This window comes from Nematostella vectensis, chromosome 1 (assembly GCF_932526225.1).
Source record: "Nematostella vectensis chromosome 1, jaNemVect1.1, whole genome shotgun sequence".
Classification (NCBI taxonomy): domain Eukaryota; kingdom Metazoa; phylum Cnidaria; class Anthozoa; order Actiniaria; family Edwardsiidae; genus Nematostella; species Nematostella vectensis.
This window is the reverse complement of record NC_064034.1, coordinates 21,064,334-21,080,783: the sequence shown is the minus strand read 5'-3', so window position 1 is coordinate 21,080,783 and position 16,450 is coordinate 21,064,334. Positions and strand designations below refer to the sequence as shown.

The window sequence follows — 16,450 nt, the reverse complement described above, 5'->3', positions numbered from 1 at the left end:
GTCCAAGAGGTAAGCCCTCTTTTCCAAGGGGAGTATACCCCTGTTGTATAGCAGCCTAGCACTACCTCATTACGCATGCACTGGGTCCAGTCTCGCGCACCCCGCTCACCTAACACCACCTGACATCACGTGACTACAGGCAAGTACCTGAAGTCTCTGGCTCTGATTGGTCGATGGCTTCTTTGCGCGTGCCCTGCCAGCTGGACCGTCGTATGCTGGCGGGGTTATTGGCAGTCTTGTCTTGTTCGTTCTTGGGGATCTGGGAGTTGTACCACTGACGATTGTCCTCTATCGTATCCAGGAGATCCTGCGCGTCCGGCTGAACCAGCTCGCCCCAGGTCTCCCATAGGGGCTGCGCGACAAAGTCGATAAAAACGACCTGGGGAAGAGTGAGGAGAAATATAATTTATCAAGAGACCATGGTCTCTGAATTTATACATGAACTGTCTCAATTCAGGCCATGAACCTTAAATTGAAGAGCCTTATAGTCAGCCACTTTTTTGGTATTCCATATTGGATGGTACATTGAGTGAAGAAATATCAAAATAGCTATCAAACCACAAAGTATTACACTTTGTTTACCAAACTCAATCGAAGGCATCGCAATCACCAGAGGGAAATACATTATTTTAAACACTTGGTATTTTGCTGGATGACAAAATGGCGGCTGGCAGTAGGCTGACAGAAACTCTTTAAATGGACATTCTACTAAGGAAATTCCTTCCTTGAGTGCGGATCTTTTCTGGAATCACATATGAGACCGCTGACACCCCAGGATCGCCAATGTTTACCTGGAACCTGTTTTTCTATAGAGGGGAAAAGAATCGCTCACCTGTGATTTTTCTATAGATGCGTTATGTCTGTCCATCATCGGACTTATCTCCATGCCATCGATGTCACGCTCCTTGTCACCCTAATGAGCCAATCAGAAGTTATACAGTCACACAACGACCGGTGACAACCAATCACGGAACGATCAGTAACAACCAACTACGTAAAATCTGTTGCATCCATTCAAGCAACGTAAGTGACAACCATTCACAGAACGATCATTAAATAAACTATTATAACGCCACGATCTGTATAAATCTATCCCGCAACTAATACGCACAATATTCATAAAAAGGCATAAACTCGGCGTGGTTATATTCGGGTGCACGAAACAATATGATCAGGTTAGATACCTCGCTATTACGGATACCTTATATTGATAATAACACACCAGGTGTGCGAAATAAGACAATGCTGATGAAAAGACCCTCGCTAAGATGGACAACAAACCATAACCAACATAAAAAGAGCTGGCTGTAACAGCTCCACATGCAAGCATTTCATTTGGCTTGGTTTGGAATCTACTACCCACCTGACGGAAAAACTCCTCCATCAATCTATCGACCCACTTTCTGTAGATGGGCAGTGGCTTCGTGGGGTTACTAAGATCGGCGCAGTGGACTAAACTCTTCAGCACCTGAGGAAATGCATAAACTTTATAAATGTGTCGATGTATTTGCTTGTGATAGCTAATTGTGAACACAGGACTTCCAGCTTAACGTCCTCATCCGAGAGCACGAGGGATTCACAGTTCACAATGCAGAGTCAGGTTTTTACACATGAAAATTACAAAGTTGACCTGATCTGGGTTCGGGCCCTGGTCCTCTTGGTCGAGAGACGAAGCCCGTACCACTGAGCTATAGCGCCATATACCTGCATACGATCTGTGTAATTCTCCAAGCACAGGACTCCCGAGCCGGTCCCTGCTACCTTCTTGGTCTCCACCATGGTCTTGAGCGACGCTAATAAACTCATATGCTTGGCATTGTCAGTTGCTAGAACCTGCGGGGAGAAAGTTCCGCAATTGAGTACACTGTCAAGTAGGCTTTGATAGTAACACCGCAATAACACAAATCCAAATGCTTAATAAGTCTGAAAAAAAAAAAAAAAAAAACAGATTTCGCCAATTTTGCCCTTTCATATTCAGTTATTGTCCTATACTCGGTATAGTCTGTTTGAGCTCCCTGAACTCCCCAAACTCTGGAATTGACTATTACAAAAGTCATACAAAATTAATAGATTTGAAGGCAAGCAAAACGTGATAGATCACTGCAAACAAATTAGGACTTTTTAAAACTAGAGAAAGAGACGGAAAAAGAGGCGAGGACGCAAGATGCATACCCCGTGTGTGGAAATAAGCGCAAAGGTGGTGGAAAGGTTCCTTTTCTTCCTATCACCCTCCCCGCTGATTTCCACAAGCGCGTAAGCTCTCACGTCAATGCTTCCATCTCCGTCTCCTTTTTTCTTGAAAATCCGACGCCTGCCAGTACTCTCAATGACTTCCCTCCCACTTGTCTCTAACCTACTCACCATCTCGATGATCATTCGTCTTGCTGTCTGCCGCTCCTGTTTGCTTAGGTTCTCGAAGATGTCGCAGTCCTCATGCTGCAGCAATTGGAAGGCGACCGCAAGGTGATGGTTCTCCAGGACGGATTCGTCATTATACATTAGCGCCATCTCTGAGTCTGTGGTAACGTTTAAGATATGTTAACATCGCATCGTAATAACGCCTTATACTATTACTGCTTATTATTACTGCCTCGTTTTTTAGAAACTAGGGTAAAATTCAATCATAGAATGTCGTAAAATGTGGTAGGGCATTTTCAAGTTGCTATCAAAAGGCCAAAGGCTCTATGAACCAACTCGTGAAAGCACAATAAAAAGCTGTGCTCATATCGCAACGCAAATCAAGATAACAAGCAGTGCTCATGCGACTCTCGAAAGGACAGGAGAAAGAAAAACTCATGTCACACACATCAAATACAAGGCTCTATATTAGTCAACTAATTAAAGGCCAAGAGTAAACTCTCTTTTTAATAGATCACAAAATATAACACACTTACATGGGCTCTATCAGCCACAAGAACAAAGGGCTGATCAGTTGTGAAGATAAAAGATGAAGCTCTGCTCACATCCATAACACAACTCTAATGGCTTTATGAGTCAACGGCTCGTTTAAGTACAATAGCAAGCTCTGTTCATATCGTAACAAAACAAAGCGAAGTTGTGCACTGATAACGTCCCAGGCTAATCTAGGCGCCACACTGCTGCACTTACTTGTGGCGACGAGAAAGTGGTTGTTAACGCCCGGGTGGTCGACATCGTGTACTGCGCTTGCAATGATTGCCGACAGGATTTCTAGGTCCGTGAATACGTTCTGCAAGCCAGAGATATCAGAACTAAAAAGCACGTTTTATCTCTAGTATGAATCGTCCATGTACGAATGCAGCATTACATGTTCCATCTCAAGTGAGAATGCAGCATAACATGTCCCCTTTGAAATTTGAATGCAGGATAACATTTTCCCTTTAAGTGTGAATGCAGCATAACATGTTCCCTCCCCAATGTGAATGGAACATAACACGTTCACTCTCCAACAAAACACGTTCAATGTGAATGCAGCATAAAATGTTTCCTCCCAAGTGTGAATGCAGCATTAAACGTTTCCTCGTTAGAATAGTATGACAAAGAATAATACTTGATACTCACATCAAATGCTTGCGCCGATAGCAGCACATGCGCAGTTTGAGTCACGTCCGCCGCGTGAATGCAATTGTGGAATGGCACATCTTTTAAATAGTGATTCTAGGGGAAACAGGTAAGGGTCGTCAGAACAACAGAACTGACAATAAAGAGGGAAAATATATACCACTGTATATTGCTAAGCAAACAAAAACACACAAGGACGAGACCGGCATGGTAAAATGGGAAGTGCATCTTACCTCTACGAGAGTCATATAATTTATAAACGTTGTAGGCTTGATTTTGAAGATTTTGAGTAAGTCTCTAGCCTAAAAGAAAGAGCAGAAAGCATTTGATTATTGTGCATCCGTTTCCGGTTGTGTTGCATTGTGGGGCGGTCAGCGCGGGGCATCTTGGGATAGGTAACGAAAATAATGTGCAAAGAAATGAGTTTGTCTGCTAACTTTGTCCACAGGTAGCCCAAGCTCTTTATTTGTCCCTATTGATTTACGGTAAACATAGGGCGAAAAACAAAATTAGTGAAAAATAAAAAACAACTTGCTAAAAAGACGTTTGTTTAAAATTTCAATCGCGAATCTTCAATCTTGAAAAAGGCGCTTAAATACGGCCAAAGAACACGCAAAAAGTAAACATAAACACAACACTAGACTACACAAGTCTTTTCAACAAGTTGTTTTTTTATTTTTCACTAGATACACATCTAGTAAGCAGCCAACCTCCATGATCACACTTTATTTGCCACAAGAGTGACTGCTAGAAATAGCTACCATTATTCCCACAAAGACGGAAATGGTGTTTGTCCGCACTTCCACTATAACTAGAGAGATTGCTTCAACTGACCTGTAGTATGGTATAAGATACAGCTAGCATTGGATGCCCATTTGTTGCCTCTCCTAATGCGAATGCATCAAAGTCCCATTTGTTAACATTTTCTAATATCTGTTAACAAGAAGAAAAACGAATATTAAAGTAAGGATATCTAAAATTCAAAAACAAAATATAGATGAGATATTAAAAAAAAAAATTGTGATGTGCTAGTGATAATTACCGTAGCTAATTCACTCTCATTCTGAACTTCAACTCCAAATCTAAGAAGGGAAAATGAATACAAATTAATCCATGCTACGGTCTTATAAAAATAAATTTGGATAGATGTGGAGCAAACCCAGTAGGTCAGGGGGAAAACCAGCAGCTCCCAAAAAAAGTCTACCTTGTTGGAGAATTTTGTCAAAATACATTTTGTCTTACCTTGGAACTGATCCAGAAAAACTATGCAATCTTGTCAACTTTCTGACACCATTAACCATAGACCGAGATCTCGCGCGAATGCAATCCCGTTTGGTTTTGCTTTGAGCTGTTTCAACTTCTAGCTGTTTATCTACCGATAAAGTGCATAAGACATTATGAGATAAAATAGATTACTATGATATCTAGTACAGATATTTTGGCATATTGTACATGCAGTTTCCCTACCAGGATATTCCAAGGTTGTGTTCCGGAAGAGAAATGGGGTACTCGTCTGTTCAATAGTTTGGTTTTGTGCAGATTCTTTTTGAGTGCATCTGTTTCCTACGCTTTCATCTACAATGTACAAACGGATGGGTGTTCAGGGGTGGGTAGTGTAGTGGATTACAACAACTTACAACATGTGCAAAGGACGTACACAGGGACTACAACAACTTACAACATGTACAAAGGACGTACACAGAGATTACAACAACTTACAACATGTACAAAGGACGTACACAGGGATTACAACAACTTACAACATGAACAAAGGACGTACACAGGGATTACAACAACTTACAACATGTACAAAGGACGTACACAGGGATTACAACAACTTACAACATGAACAAAGGACGTACACAGGGATTACAACAACTTACAACATGTACAAAGGACCTACAAAGGGATTACAACAACTTACAACATGTACAAAGGATGTACACAGGGATTACAACAACTTACAACATGTACAAAGGACGTACACAGGGATTACAACAACTTACAACATGTACAAAGGATGTACACAGGGATTACAACAACTTACAACATGTACAAAGGACGTACACAGGGACTACAACAACTTACAACATGTACAAAGGATGTACACAGGGATTACAACAACTTACAACATGTGCAAAGGACGTACACAGGGACTACAACAACTTACAACATGTGCAAAGGACGTAAACAGGGATTACAACAACTTACAACATGTACAAAGGACGTACACAGGGATTACAACAACTTACAACATGTACAAAGGGCGTACACAGGGACTACAACAACTTACAACATGTACAAAGGATGTACACAGGGATTACAACAACTTACAACATGTACAAAGGACGTACACAGGGATTACAACAACTTACAACATGTACAAAGGACGTACACAGGGACTACAACAACTTACAACATGTACAAAGGACGTACACAGGGATTACAACAACTTACAACATGTACAAAGGACGTACACAGGGATTACAACAACTTACAACATGTACAAAGGAAGTACACAGGGATTACAACATGTATAAAGGACGTACACAGGGATTACAACAACTTACAACATGTGCAAAGGACGTACACAGGGATTACAACAACTTACAACATGTACAAAGGAAGTACACAGGGATTACAACAACTTACAACATGTGCAAAGGACGTACACAGGGATTACAACAACTTACAACATGTACAAAGGACGTACACAGGGATTACAACAACTTACAACATGTACAAAGGAAGTACACAGGGATTACAACAACTTACAACATGTGCAAAGGACATACACAGGGATTATAACAACTTACAACATGTGCAAAGGACGTACACAGGGACTACAACAACTTACAACATGTGCAAAGGACATACACAGGGATTACAACAACTTACAACATGTGCAAAGGACATACACAGGGATTACAACAACTTACAACATGTACAAAGGACATACACAGGGATTACAACAACTTACAACATGTGCAAAGGACATACACAGGGATTATAACTTACAACATGTGCAAAGGACGTACACAGGGATTACAACAACTTACAACATGTACAAAGGACGTACACAGGGATTACAACAACTTACAACATGTGCAAAGGACGTACACAGGGATTACAACAACTTACAACATGTGCAAAGGACGTACACAGGGACTACAACAACTTACAACATGTACAAAGGACGTACACAGGAAGTATGTGGATGGGACTGAATTGTCTGCACATAACGCATATTAAACACTTACTTTATTTAAAAAAAATTAATCAGAACAAATGCCTGATTATTTATCCTGATTATGTACCCTGATATGGAGACTGCACATACATTCTCTCAAATTAATGACGACCCTATAAAATTGAGCTTTTTAAAGGATCATTGAAGAATACTAACATTAATCAGGTCACACCAGAAAACTGAAACTAATAAAAAATAAATCATCTACAAAAAGACAAGGTTGAAACCCAATCAGAGAAATTTTTTTTTCAATTGAAACTTTGAATAAAAAAGTTTTAGTGCAAATCTATAACTAGAAAAAAAATGTAGTTCTATCTAGCCTCTGGTGGAACCTCTGACTCATAAACAGAACTGTCATCTAAGGCTATTTACATACATAAGGCATGCTTAGTATACCATACTCCAGCCATTCTGAAGCAATGGTAAGTCGAGTGGTTCTTTAAGCATGCCTTGCAGAACATTTTCCTAACAATGAGCACAATTCACTGATCCCATTTTCAAATTTAGCTCCACCTACTAAAAGCATTCAGTTTCTTATACAAATGAAAAAAAAAATTCCACTGAGATTTTTGTTCAAGCATCCAATTTGACATTTTGTAGGCAGTAAATCCTCCAATTTCTTCAAAGAAAATATAAAAGCCAGACATGCTAAAATTTGCAATTAATTAATTAATGCCTTCCATAATCTATGAACTTTAATTTGACTCAATTTCTATGAAGTAGAACAGTGAATGTGGGATCGGCCAATTGACAGGCAGTCCAAAGCTAGCTAAACTAGGCTGACCTAAATACTGTTTAACTTTAAAACCAATAACCTATCATGCTGCTATCTAAATTCATCTGTAATACGTTGGCCAAATTACCATGTATTCGGTAGCGATCATCAATATCATATACTGAAATGCAAGAGACACAATTACCTTACAGTTGTGTTTAGATGTCCGCTACGGACTGTACCTACATACAGTAGATACACACTTTCTATAGAGCCTTTTCATATCATTTAACTATACAAGTATGGAGAATAATTTAAACACTTTTTGATCAATAGCTTTTTGATTGCCCAGTGGGACTAGCTTGAAAGAATGATAGACATCTCTTGACAACAAGTATACAGCCTGACATCTTCACCTCAAATCTACTAGCTGATATATCCATAAAACAAATACATACATACTCTAAACCGGGCTCTGTTTTAACATTATTTTTACTCACTGTACCTGAGTTAATATAACAGATCAGGAAAAAAGATTCTTGTACTGTATGAAGCTGATTATAAGTTTGGGTGTTGTCAGCTTAAGGAAGCATTTTAGGCTTCCTCTTGTAAGTTCTCAAATTGAACCCCGCATTCTATGTATGTGCTTTACAGATTATTACTCTCTTCCACTGTCTGTCGCTCACACTGCAAGATGTCTAGTACTATGCTAGATATGTAGATACAGAAGATATTTCTAGGGTTTACTCACCAGTGAAAGTATTGTAGACCCATGCGGACACTTGATTCCCTGATTGGTTTGCTTCTGAAAAGTCCTTCAACTCTCTATTAAGAAGTCGTTTGAACTAAAAAAAAAAAAAAGGAATTTACTCAGAATATTTAAGGGCATGGTCAATCAGAGGGTCTCACAACTTAGGGAGAGGAGGGAGTACTTTCAAAATTCTGGCATGGCAATATAAAAGAAAACTTTTAAAATAACCACCCAGGATTGATGTCTGATACAGTACTTTATTGGCGATATTTAATTGAATTATCTTAGTCACTTTCTTGAATAAGCCAATAAAAATGAATTATTTGAGTTGTAGGTAGTGTTGGAGCACATAATGGTGGCATGATTTTCAACATGAGAAGTGAGTAGGACCGTAACATGGCAGAATGATCAAGTATTAACATACCTTATTAGATGCCATTTCACTAACAGAAGTATGAGTCTGTAAAGTCTCAAGTTGGTATAAAACCCAGTCGAGTTCATCAAGCGTACTGTTAGCAACCTGTGCAAAAAACAATAATCCTTAACCATAGAATATCATTAACAGAATTGAGGCCGATTGAAGTATTATTTTAGTGTCATTTGCTACCTAAACTTCCATATTGCAACAAAAAATTTAAAATCTATGATTTAATAAGAACAAGTAATATCTGGCTGGTACAATCTTTGGAAAAAAATAGTTTATTGTAGTAAAAAAATATTTATCAAATACAGTAGCAGTATCATTTCAAGGCCTGTTATTTGAGTGTCAGTTGAACTGGAAATTGTTTTAAAAAAAACTAAAAGGATACTCTTTTGCATTTGTTCTTTCGTTCAAGTTTGGAAATCTTTTAATTACAGGTAAATACAGAACTATATACTAACCTTTTGGTACCCCTCGTCCCTTGGGAGATGCAAAGACCCTGAAGAAAATCACAGACCAAATTGGTTAATACCTAAGACTGCAGTATGTAAAGACATAGTTACTAAATGGGTTCTAAACACAAACCTCTATAAAATGCGGACCTATAAGACAACAACCCAACTATAAAAGCTGTGTGAACATTTAGAGGTACAAAAACAAGAATGCTTAAACTGTCTAAACCTGTGTCGCATTGCAGGTTCCGACACATGGATTCTCCAAGTGCAATTTTATTAGTGAAATAGGTGTATGTTAGAAAGAAATTTTTATCAACCAAATTTTAAAAGAGATTTCTGATTTCCGTGCAAGCAATTCTAATATTTTTTGTTTAGAAATATGTGAAGAGTTTGATAACAAAATGTGATAAATGCCATTGTAACTACTCATTGTACCATTGTGCAAATAATACATACCAGATGACATTCCTACACAATTTTGTAACTCTGTTGCTAAATTGCTATTTCGGAGAATGTGGGAGCCCACAGACCCTCTTCTTCTGTGAAAAAGGAACAAAATGTTCCAAAAAGCAGTTAGACAATGAGGATAGACAACATTCTTTTTTCTACATATACTATGTGAAATTCCTTCTTGCTTTCGCAAAGAGGTAAACCCATGTCTCTGGTAAAATTATAATCATTCTTACATACACTTGCCTCTGACCCTCGCTAGCTATGATACTTGTCTGGGCTAGCGATATTATACTATACTATTACCAGTTACTTACTTGTCTTTCTTCGCATTTGTCAGGGTGACAAATGTGTTCCTGACATTTCTTAAGCTGGAAAGTATTTGCGCAAATGGCGTGACAAGCTCCTCCACTTGCGTCCTGGAACAAGAGGCGGGATTGTGGTATTAAGCACCCACATGATAAACTGCAATCTTACATAGCTATACAGTAAAACAAGAACATTTGGCAAGCTGTACTTACAGGGTGTGTTCCATTAAACTTATTTGGTTAAAAGAAATTGTTGTGACTCAAAAGTATAAAATAGACAAAAAAACAAAAGTAAAAAAGAAATAAACAAGCCACTAATTTATTATTGTTTACATTCAAGATTACATGTAATTATCTTTTAGAACGAGATCCCCCATGCATTGATTGAATAATAAACCATAGTATCTTTATATCATTTAACCGGCCATTTTAAGGAGCAACACATTTAAAATCTTAGTATGTATCAAGAATGTCCATGCTGGAACTGAGGGATAAATAGTTTCTACAGTAGTAAGCCCACATAGGCTCAAGAAGTCAAATAGAAAAAGGTATACTTTTGACTGTCGGAAATCAAATGTTTCTGCTGAACACACTGAGGGACTAATAACACATAAAGGGGGACTAATAAACAAAAATGTATAATAAGATTCAATAGAATGAGTTACAAAGAATGCATTTGAAAAGGCCTAGCTTGTTAAAGTAAGTGTACTAAAAATGGCTACAGAGAGGGGGGAATGGGTGGGTGGGGCAGTTTCGCTGTCCCTAAAGCAACACTCACCCTTCGCTGAATGAGTGGTGCCGCGATGTGACACATTTTGGTGCTAATTCAAATTCACTGTCGGATTTATACAAAAATGACTCCCTGCGCTGTGGAGGAACAGGCAGCACTAGCCTATCGACATCCGGCTTGTCTGAGGAGTCGTCTCCACTTGGTGACGAGTACTTCCCTGTCCCTCTATCTCGTTTTCGTGGGAAGCTACAAAATAACAAATTAAAATATACACGTCAAGACAATTTCATCCTTTCTTAAAAAGTTAAAACTTCACTACAATGATCCTTATTTCTAGAATGTGGACCCAATTAAAACCATAATTTGGCATGACTTTTAAATGCTTTGAATTAAAATTTGTTCTTCAGATACTTTTTCATATACATTAACATGGTTAAAGGTTAATTGGCTAAATAGTGATGTGTCATTAACAACCTTGATGTAAAGTACTGCACATAATAGTCTTTAAGAATTTCTCATTTTTGGTTAGACAGAGATGAAGAGACTAGGCCTATGTAGGTATGACTTTAGACCCTCTTTAAGTTTCACACTAGTGCTTGTCACAACAAAACAGTTAAAAAAATCCCATTTAAAGACTACTACACATTTTATATGCAATTTGAACAACAACAAAACGTTGTGTGCTTAATAAAGAGATTTATTGTAAACCAAAACCATATAATTCATAGTCTGTAAGTGTCTTCTGTCATGGACAGAAACCAAACAATCTCATAAATGTGATATAAAGTGATGACTGGGCTTTGTGTGTCTCATATTCTTTGGCATTGTTTAAAAATCAAAACATCAAGTTAAAAGAAAATTCATAGGAATATCAGTTGATGTAGAACTAAAACACCAATGTACATTTGAATAACAAGACATTTGAATCATGTCTAATAAGAAAGAAAATTGTGTCATTGAGTATAAAAAAAATAAAAGATAGTTTGGGAATTAACTCATTAATCCTAGTAACTTCAAAATTGATTGACTAAAACCACTGCATGTTTAACCTTGAAAATGGCACATCACAAGAGCAAACCATCTATTGGCTAATCTTCAAAATACAATGTAAAAACATGTATTTTTTGATAAAAACGCATCCCTAAAAATTGAATGTTACACATAACAGAGCAAACCATTTATCTGGAGAATATACTGCAATATTCTTGTTTGAAAATCATGAATGTTTGACAAGGCTCCATTACTCTCAGGTATATATGACAAAACTGCAACCTAGCTTATAATACCCAAGCAAGCATACCATTTGACAGAATAGATAATAATAAGATGTATTTCTAATCCTGTGATTAATGCATGTTCTTTATTCTGGGTCAGGGAAAGTTTCAATCATCGCAGGATAATTTCCTGTCACCCAGTATCTGTATCATCAATGATTTCTACTCTAGTTAGAAGAGAGAAATGTGACCTAGCAATCTGAGATGAAGAGCACCCTCCACAAGAAACATAACAGAGATCCTTTTCCTCAATGTTTTGTGAAAATGTATCAAAATTGCAGAATCTTGTTAGGAATTTTATCCTGCATATCTTTATGAGATATACGATTTCCAATTTGTAAAACCTCATACTGTAGGCTGAGTGCATACCGAAGGCTTGTTATGATGAAGGTCAGTTAGGATATGTCCTCAATTTATTATCAAGATCAATTGTGATCTATTGGGTTTGTGTTGTGAATAACATTTCCACAATAATTAGTGTCAGATCGTACCAAAAAATCTAAACTCCCTTCATTTCAGTTTTATAAAAAAAAACAAAAAAACATTTACACGAAGATGGAAGCCCTTCATCGGTTATTCGTTGTAGTCCAAAAACTGTGCATTTGCCAAAATGTCATAGCTAGACGTCACCAGCAAAAATGACCCCTGCAACGTCCCTGATTTTAGAATCGAGCTGTCTTTAGCTATGGAACAAACATCTAATTCCTTCAGATCGGGTTACAATAACACGAAAATGCAACAAAATAACTCTTGCAGAACCGGCCAAACAAAACATAACACATATTACATCACAACAACCCAGGCTAAAACCACAATACGCAGAAGCGAGAGTGTGTTGTCTTCGCACGTAAATTGAGCGATAACCTTTCTAAGGCAGTCAGTTGCTGTTTTGGTTGCATTCTAACAGACTTTTCCCACAGGAATATTGAGAGGTTTTGTCATTGATAAGTTATATGACACCTTTTTTCGAACTAATAAAGTTACAGCAAATCTGCTCGTACGATCAGTAATATTCGAGCAGACACTAGGCTACGAATGCCCGCACAAGCCAAATAAAACAGGCAACAAAGTGTTTAGCAGAGTAAATGCTCACATCGTTACCGCACTAAATATAGTTACTATTGCACGAGAAACTAGATGCGATAGCACTTTACGGTGCCTGTGTTTCACAGCAGTAAAAGCAAACAGCTCCCAAAATACGAAACGTAATGTTGACAAGCCTTGGTATGATTTTGAAAACCGTGTATATTGTTTACAGCTGAATGGCAGTAGAACTCCGTCAGTTTTATGATGGGCAACTCGGGCAGGCGGCAAAAACAATACTTACAGTTTACAGAGCAAGTACGAGCAACATAAAATTCGCAACACCAACGGAATAAAAAAATATCAGTGTAGAGCGATGATTGTCACATCTAACTGCCCTTTCGAACGCGTAAAACAGTCCTCGCTAAGTATTGCCTGAACCACTGGCGTAAACATTGAGAACTAGCGTCGGCTTGTTCGGCAGAATATTGCACTGAATGCTAACTCAGCGACTTGTAAACACACAGCGCAATGTTCGTACTGCCTAAGATAGCATCCTCACCAAAACCTGAATTATACGAGAGTATTTCAATATGCTAGTTGAGATTGCTCCCAGTTAACCTAAAGATTCCCATGTAAGGAGATTGAACTAGATAACAAAACCTTGCAGTGGTAAAATGTTCGCCGACAGCTCTTTCGGGAACTCAATTGTAAAAAGTTCAGCGATCGACTATGAGCGAGAGTCGAAGCACAATAAAGAGCAAAAAGCCCGCTAGAAACTAAACATGTACAGCCTTTGCCTATACTAATTATGCTTATAGAATAAATGCACTTCGGTGGCTTACAAAACCGGGCTTTGAATTTGAACCGCGATTGCAAGGAGTTGGGTTTTTATATGAGCTCTAGCAGTTTGATCGAGAAGACGTGTATTTCATCGAGGAAACTGTTTGAAGGGTTTTCTTTAAGCGTATATAAAGCCGACGGCCTTTCTAGATGGGCAATAATACGCAAACATACGCGTTTATGGTAGCCATGTTATGTGTCAGGCGATTTAGAACGCGAAACGTAGACACGAATCGAGTGAAGATTTGCCCTCGCATAGCGGGTACTTCGCGACTATTCGAATTCCAAGCCGATATATGAACTAAAGGACATGTAGTCATTCTCACTGTAGCGGCAAAGAGCCGGAAAATGGAGTTGCAAGCGAGTGTATCGATGCCTACCATGTAGTGGTGGTTCGACTAGTCGACAGGGTAGCTCCCATGCTCGCTATATAGCCCTCTGTGTCCTACAATACCACGTAAGTTCGGCTACTACAGGTACGTCCATTGTGCTACGAAGCCTTGAACACAACTCATCGACTTGGTTCGGGGAAATATCCCCCTTCCCGGGGCATTTGTAGTCGAGTTATTAAACGACGAATCTCCTCAAATTCATTTTTACCTCGGGAATATGATGCAGGCGAACTAGTCGGGAATAATCATTCCAAATAAGGGCATGAGCCTCTCATTGTTTCGGACCAGCTGTGTATGTGTGTAGGGGGAAGCTCGTTCCCAGTTTTATGAGCACGCTCTGCACCTCGTCCGTTTAGTCGCTAAACATCCAACTAAATCACCTCTTATAATACTATTATTCCTTTTTTTTACGAGGAAAAAAAGTTCAACGGCATGAATGGTATCGACTTTTGCTCCGAGTCCATGAATGTAAAGGAAATTTTTTTTTTTTGACATAGCAGCGTAAATTTGAGCTCAGTTTTTCGTTTGGTTTTAGTGCAGTTCGAAGTCCCTCGTATTTATTGATTACTCAACGGTGATGTATTTCCAATCCTTTGTATCCGTCACAGAGAAAAGCCGAGAAGAGTATTGTAGATTTGTGTGTCGCTAGTAATAATTCATTTATTAAAATGCTGTACCATGGAGACTTCTAACGTCGAGAAAACATACAAAGTACTGCGGTAGTGGGGTTTATACAGGTCCGTAACCGCTTTTACGAGCTCTAAACCACACACTGAAAATTGTGCAGCACCCGTATAAGTAGTCCCACAAAGTCTGGATGTACAGCATTGGTACTAGGAATGCGTACATTTTGTAAACAAAGCGAAAGGGGCGCTATAGAAGTGCTGCATTGAGTCTTTGCCGGATTATCTGGTCATTCAATTAGAATCTTTCACGGCAGGTGATTTGGTCTAGACAGACTAGACAGTCACGAATATTTCGGCCAGACACTTTGTTGTCTTGTGAATGTATTTTTATAGCTATTTCCTACTCATTTTTATAGCTATTTCCTACTCATTGTTTAGTAGTTTGGTTTAGTATGATTCTCTAGGCAAGCTCATATTTTCACCAAAAAAAAAAAAGCAATAGAAAAAACTTGTTTATGTTCTTAGATGGAGCACGTGCTAAGTTTTCTCTGGACAGATAAACGTGCCCAAGTTAGGAAGCAGTGAAACCTACACGCTCTTTAAACGACGTCTAACGAGAAAAACACTGCACATCTTTACCATGTAGTATACTTTTTGTTTTCACCGGCAAATTGAGCTCCCCGGCTAGGCACACGGCCCACAAGGAACAAGAGAGCGCGCACGAGCCATGGTAAATAAGTCAATGGCTTCTACCGCTTTGAATTACGTGCCTAATAAAGACCTACACAAACTCTTTAATCGATTCCTAACGATGAAAACATCAAATATACACACATGTTTTTCAGGTGTTTTTTCCATAGCTTTTTCTTAGTGCACACGTGCGATATTTTATGCTCACAGTCGGGAACCCTTTATCGGGAACTAAATTTCCTGATTTTTTTACGACTTTATACTGATGGTATTTGCGGCAATAACAAGGCAATTATCATGTCTTATTAGAAGTTTGTAAAACCTCGACGGTTTGAATAATCGTCAGTGTAAATTTTTGTATAGAAGATACTTAGCAGGAAAGTCAAAAAAAAAAAAAATACTTCTCTGAATGAAAGTAATCATCAGGAATTCCATGACCTTAAATCTACTGAAAAAAAAAAGCGAGCTGGTTTATGTTCTGGTGTTCTTATTAAATGGGAGTCCTGTCTCTTACAAATACATATATTAAAATAGAGAATTTGCAATTCTCCCCGTTTAAAATTCATAATTTTGATATGTTCTACTCTAATATGTATCTAAAAAATAGATATTTTGAGGAAATGTGTAAAATGTGGCGCGATTCCTTATAATACTGAGGAGGGGCGCCCATTACCTTCGGCCGAGATGTGGGGCCTTAGTGTGTTACAGTGGGTTACTTGCGTGACATGGTAAATTCAAATATGCAGCAATTCCTCCTCGGAAAGCGAATATACAATGAGTCACGTGACATTCCCTGCATTGGAAATGTTTTATAGGTATGAATAACCCTTTCAAACTTTGCTGTATGTGATAAGTTTTTTTCTGCGGCAAACTTTAGGACTTGGTAGCGGGGACAAAAGATGACAAAAGGCAGCTAGCGTCCTTAGCAAGTGCGAGCTATGTTTCTCAAGCATAGCCCTAGGCAAGTTTCGCAACTTGTAAA

The 16,450-nt window shown here is 38.5% G+C and overlaps 1 protein-coding gene across 9 annotated transcripts in view; it reads right to left on the bottom strand.

The window, feature by feature from the left end:
• LOC5518224 (cAMP-specific 3',5'-cyclic phosphodiesterase 4C) overlaps positions 1 to 16,450 on the bottom strand; it is a 37,520-nt gene that overhangs the window by 2,453 nt on the left and 18,617 nt on the right. For 3 of the 9 annotated variants that reach the window (XM_032362863.2, XM_032362862.2, XM_032362860.2), the window contains 19 exons: positions 10,669 to 10,866; positions 9,900 to 10,001; positions 9,589 to 9,671; positions 9,139 to 9,176; positions 8,681 to 8,776; positions 8,257 to 8,350; positions 7,654 to 7,686; positions 5,008 to 5,115; positions 4,783 to 4,912; positions 4,583 to 4,622; positions 4,375 to 4,473; positions 3,774 to 3,842; positions 3,541 to 3,636; positions 3,109 to 3,208; positions 2,362 to 2,516; positions 1,705 to 1,833; positions 1,364 to 1,468; positions 833 to 913; positions 148 to 379 (listed from right to left, as the gene is read on the bottom strand). In XM_032362863.2, coding sequence (XP_032218754.2) covers positions 148 to 379; positions 833 to 913; positions 1,364 to 1,468; positions 1,705 to 1,833; positions 2,362 to 2,516; positions 3,109 to 3,208; positions 3,541 to 3,636; positions 3,774 to 3,842; positions 4,375 to 4,473; positions 4,583 to 4,622; positions 4,783 to 4,912; positions 5,008 to 5,115; positions 7,654 to 7,686; positions 8,257 to 8,350; positions 8,681 to 8,776; positions 9,139 to 9,176; positions 9,589 to 9,671; positions 9,900 to 10,001; positions 10,669 to 10,866 — 1,988 coding nt within the window. Of the gene's footprint in view, positions 1 to 147; positions 380 to 832; positions 914 to 1,363; positions 1,469 to 1,704; positions 1,834 to 2,361; positions 2,517 to 3,108; positions 3,209 to 3,540; positions 3,637 to 3,773; positions 3,843 to 4,374; positions 4,474 to 4,582; positions 4,623 to 4,782; positions 4,913 to 5,007; positions 5,116 to 7,653; positions 7,687 to 8,256; positions 8,351 to 8,680; positions 8,777 to 9,138; positions 9,177 to 9,588; positions 9,672 to 9,899; positions 10,002 to 10,668; positions 10,867 to 14,140; positions 14,397 to 16,450 lie in introns of those variants that run through there. The other 6 variants (XM_032362871.2, XM_032362861.2, XM_032362865.2 and 3 more) reach the window with 6 other exon arrangements.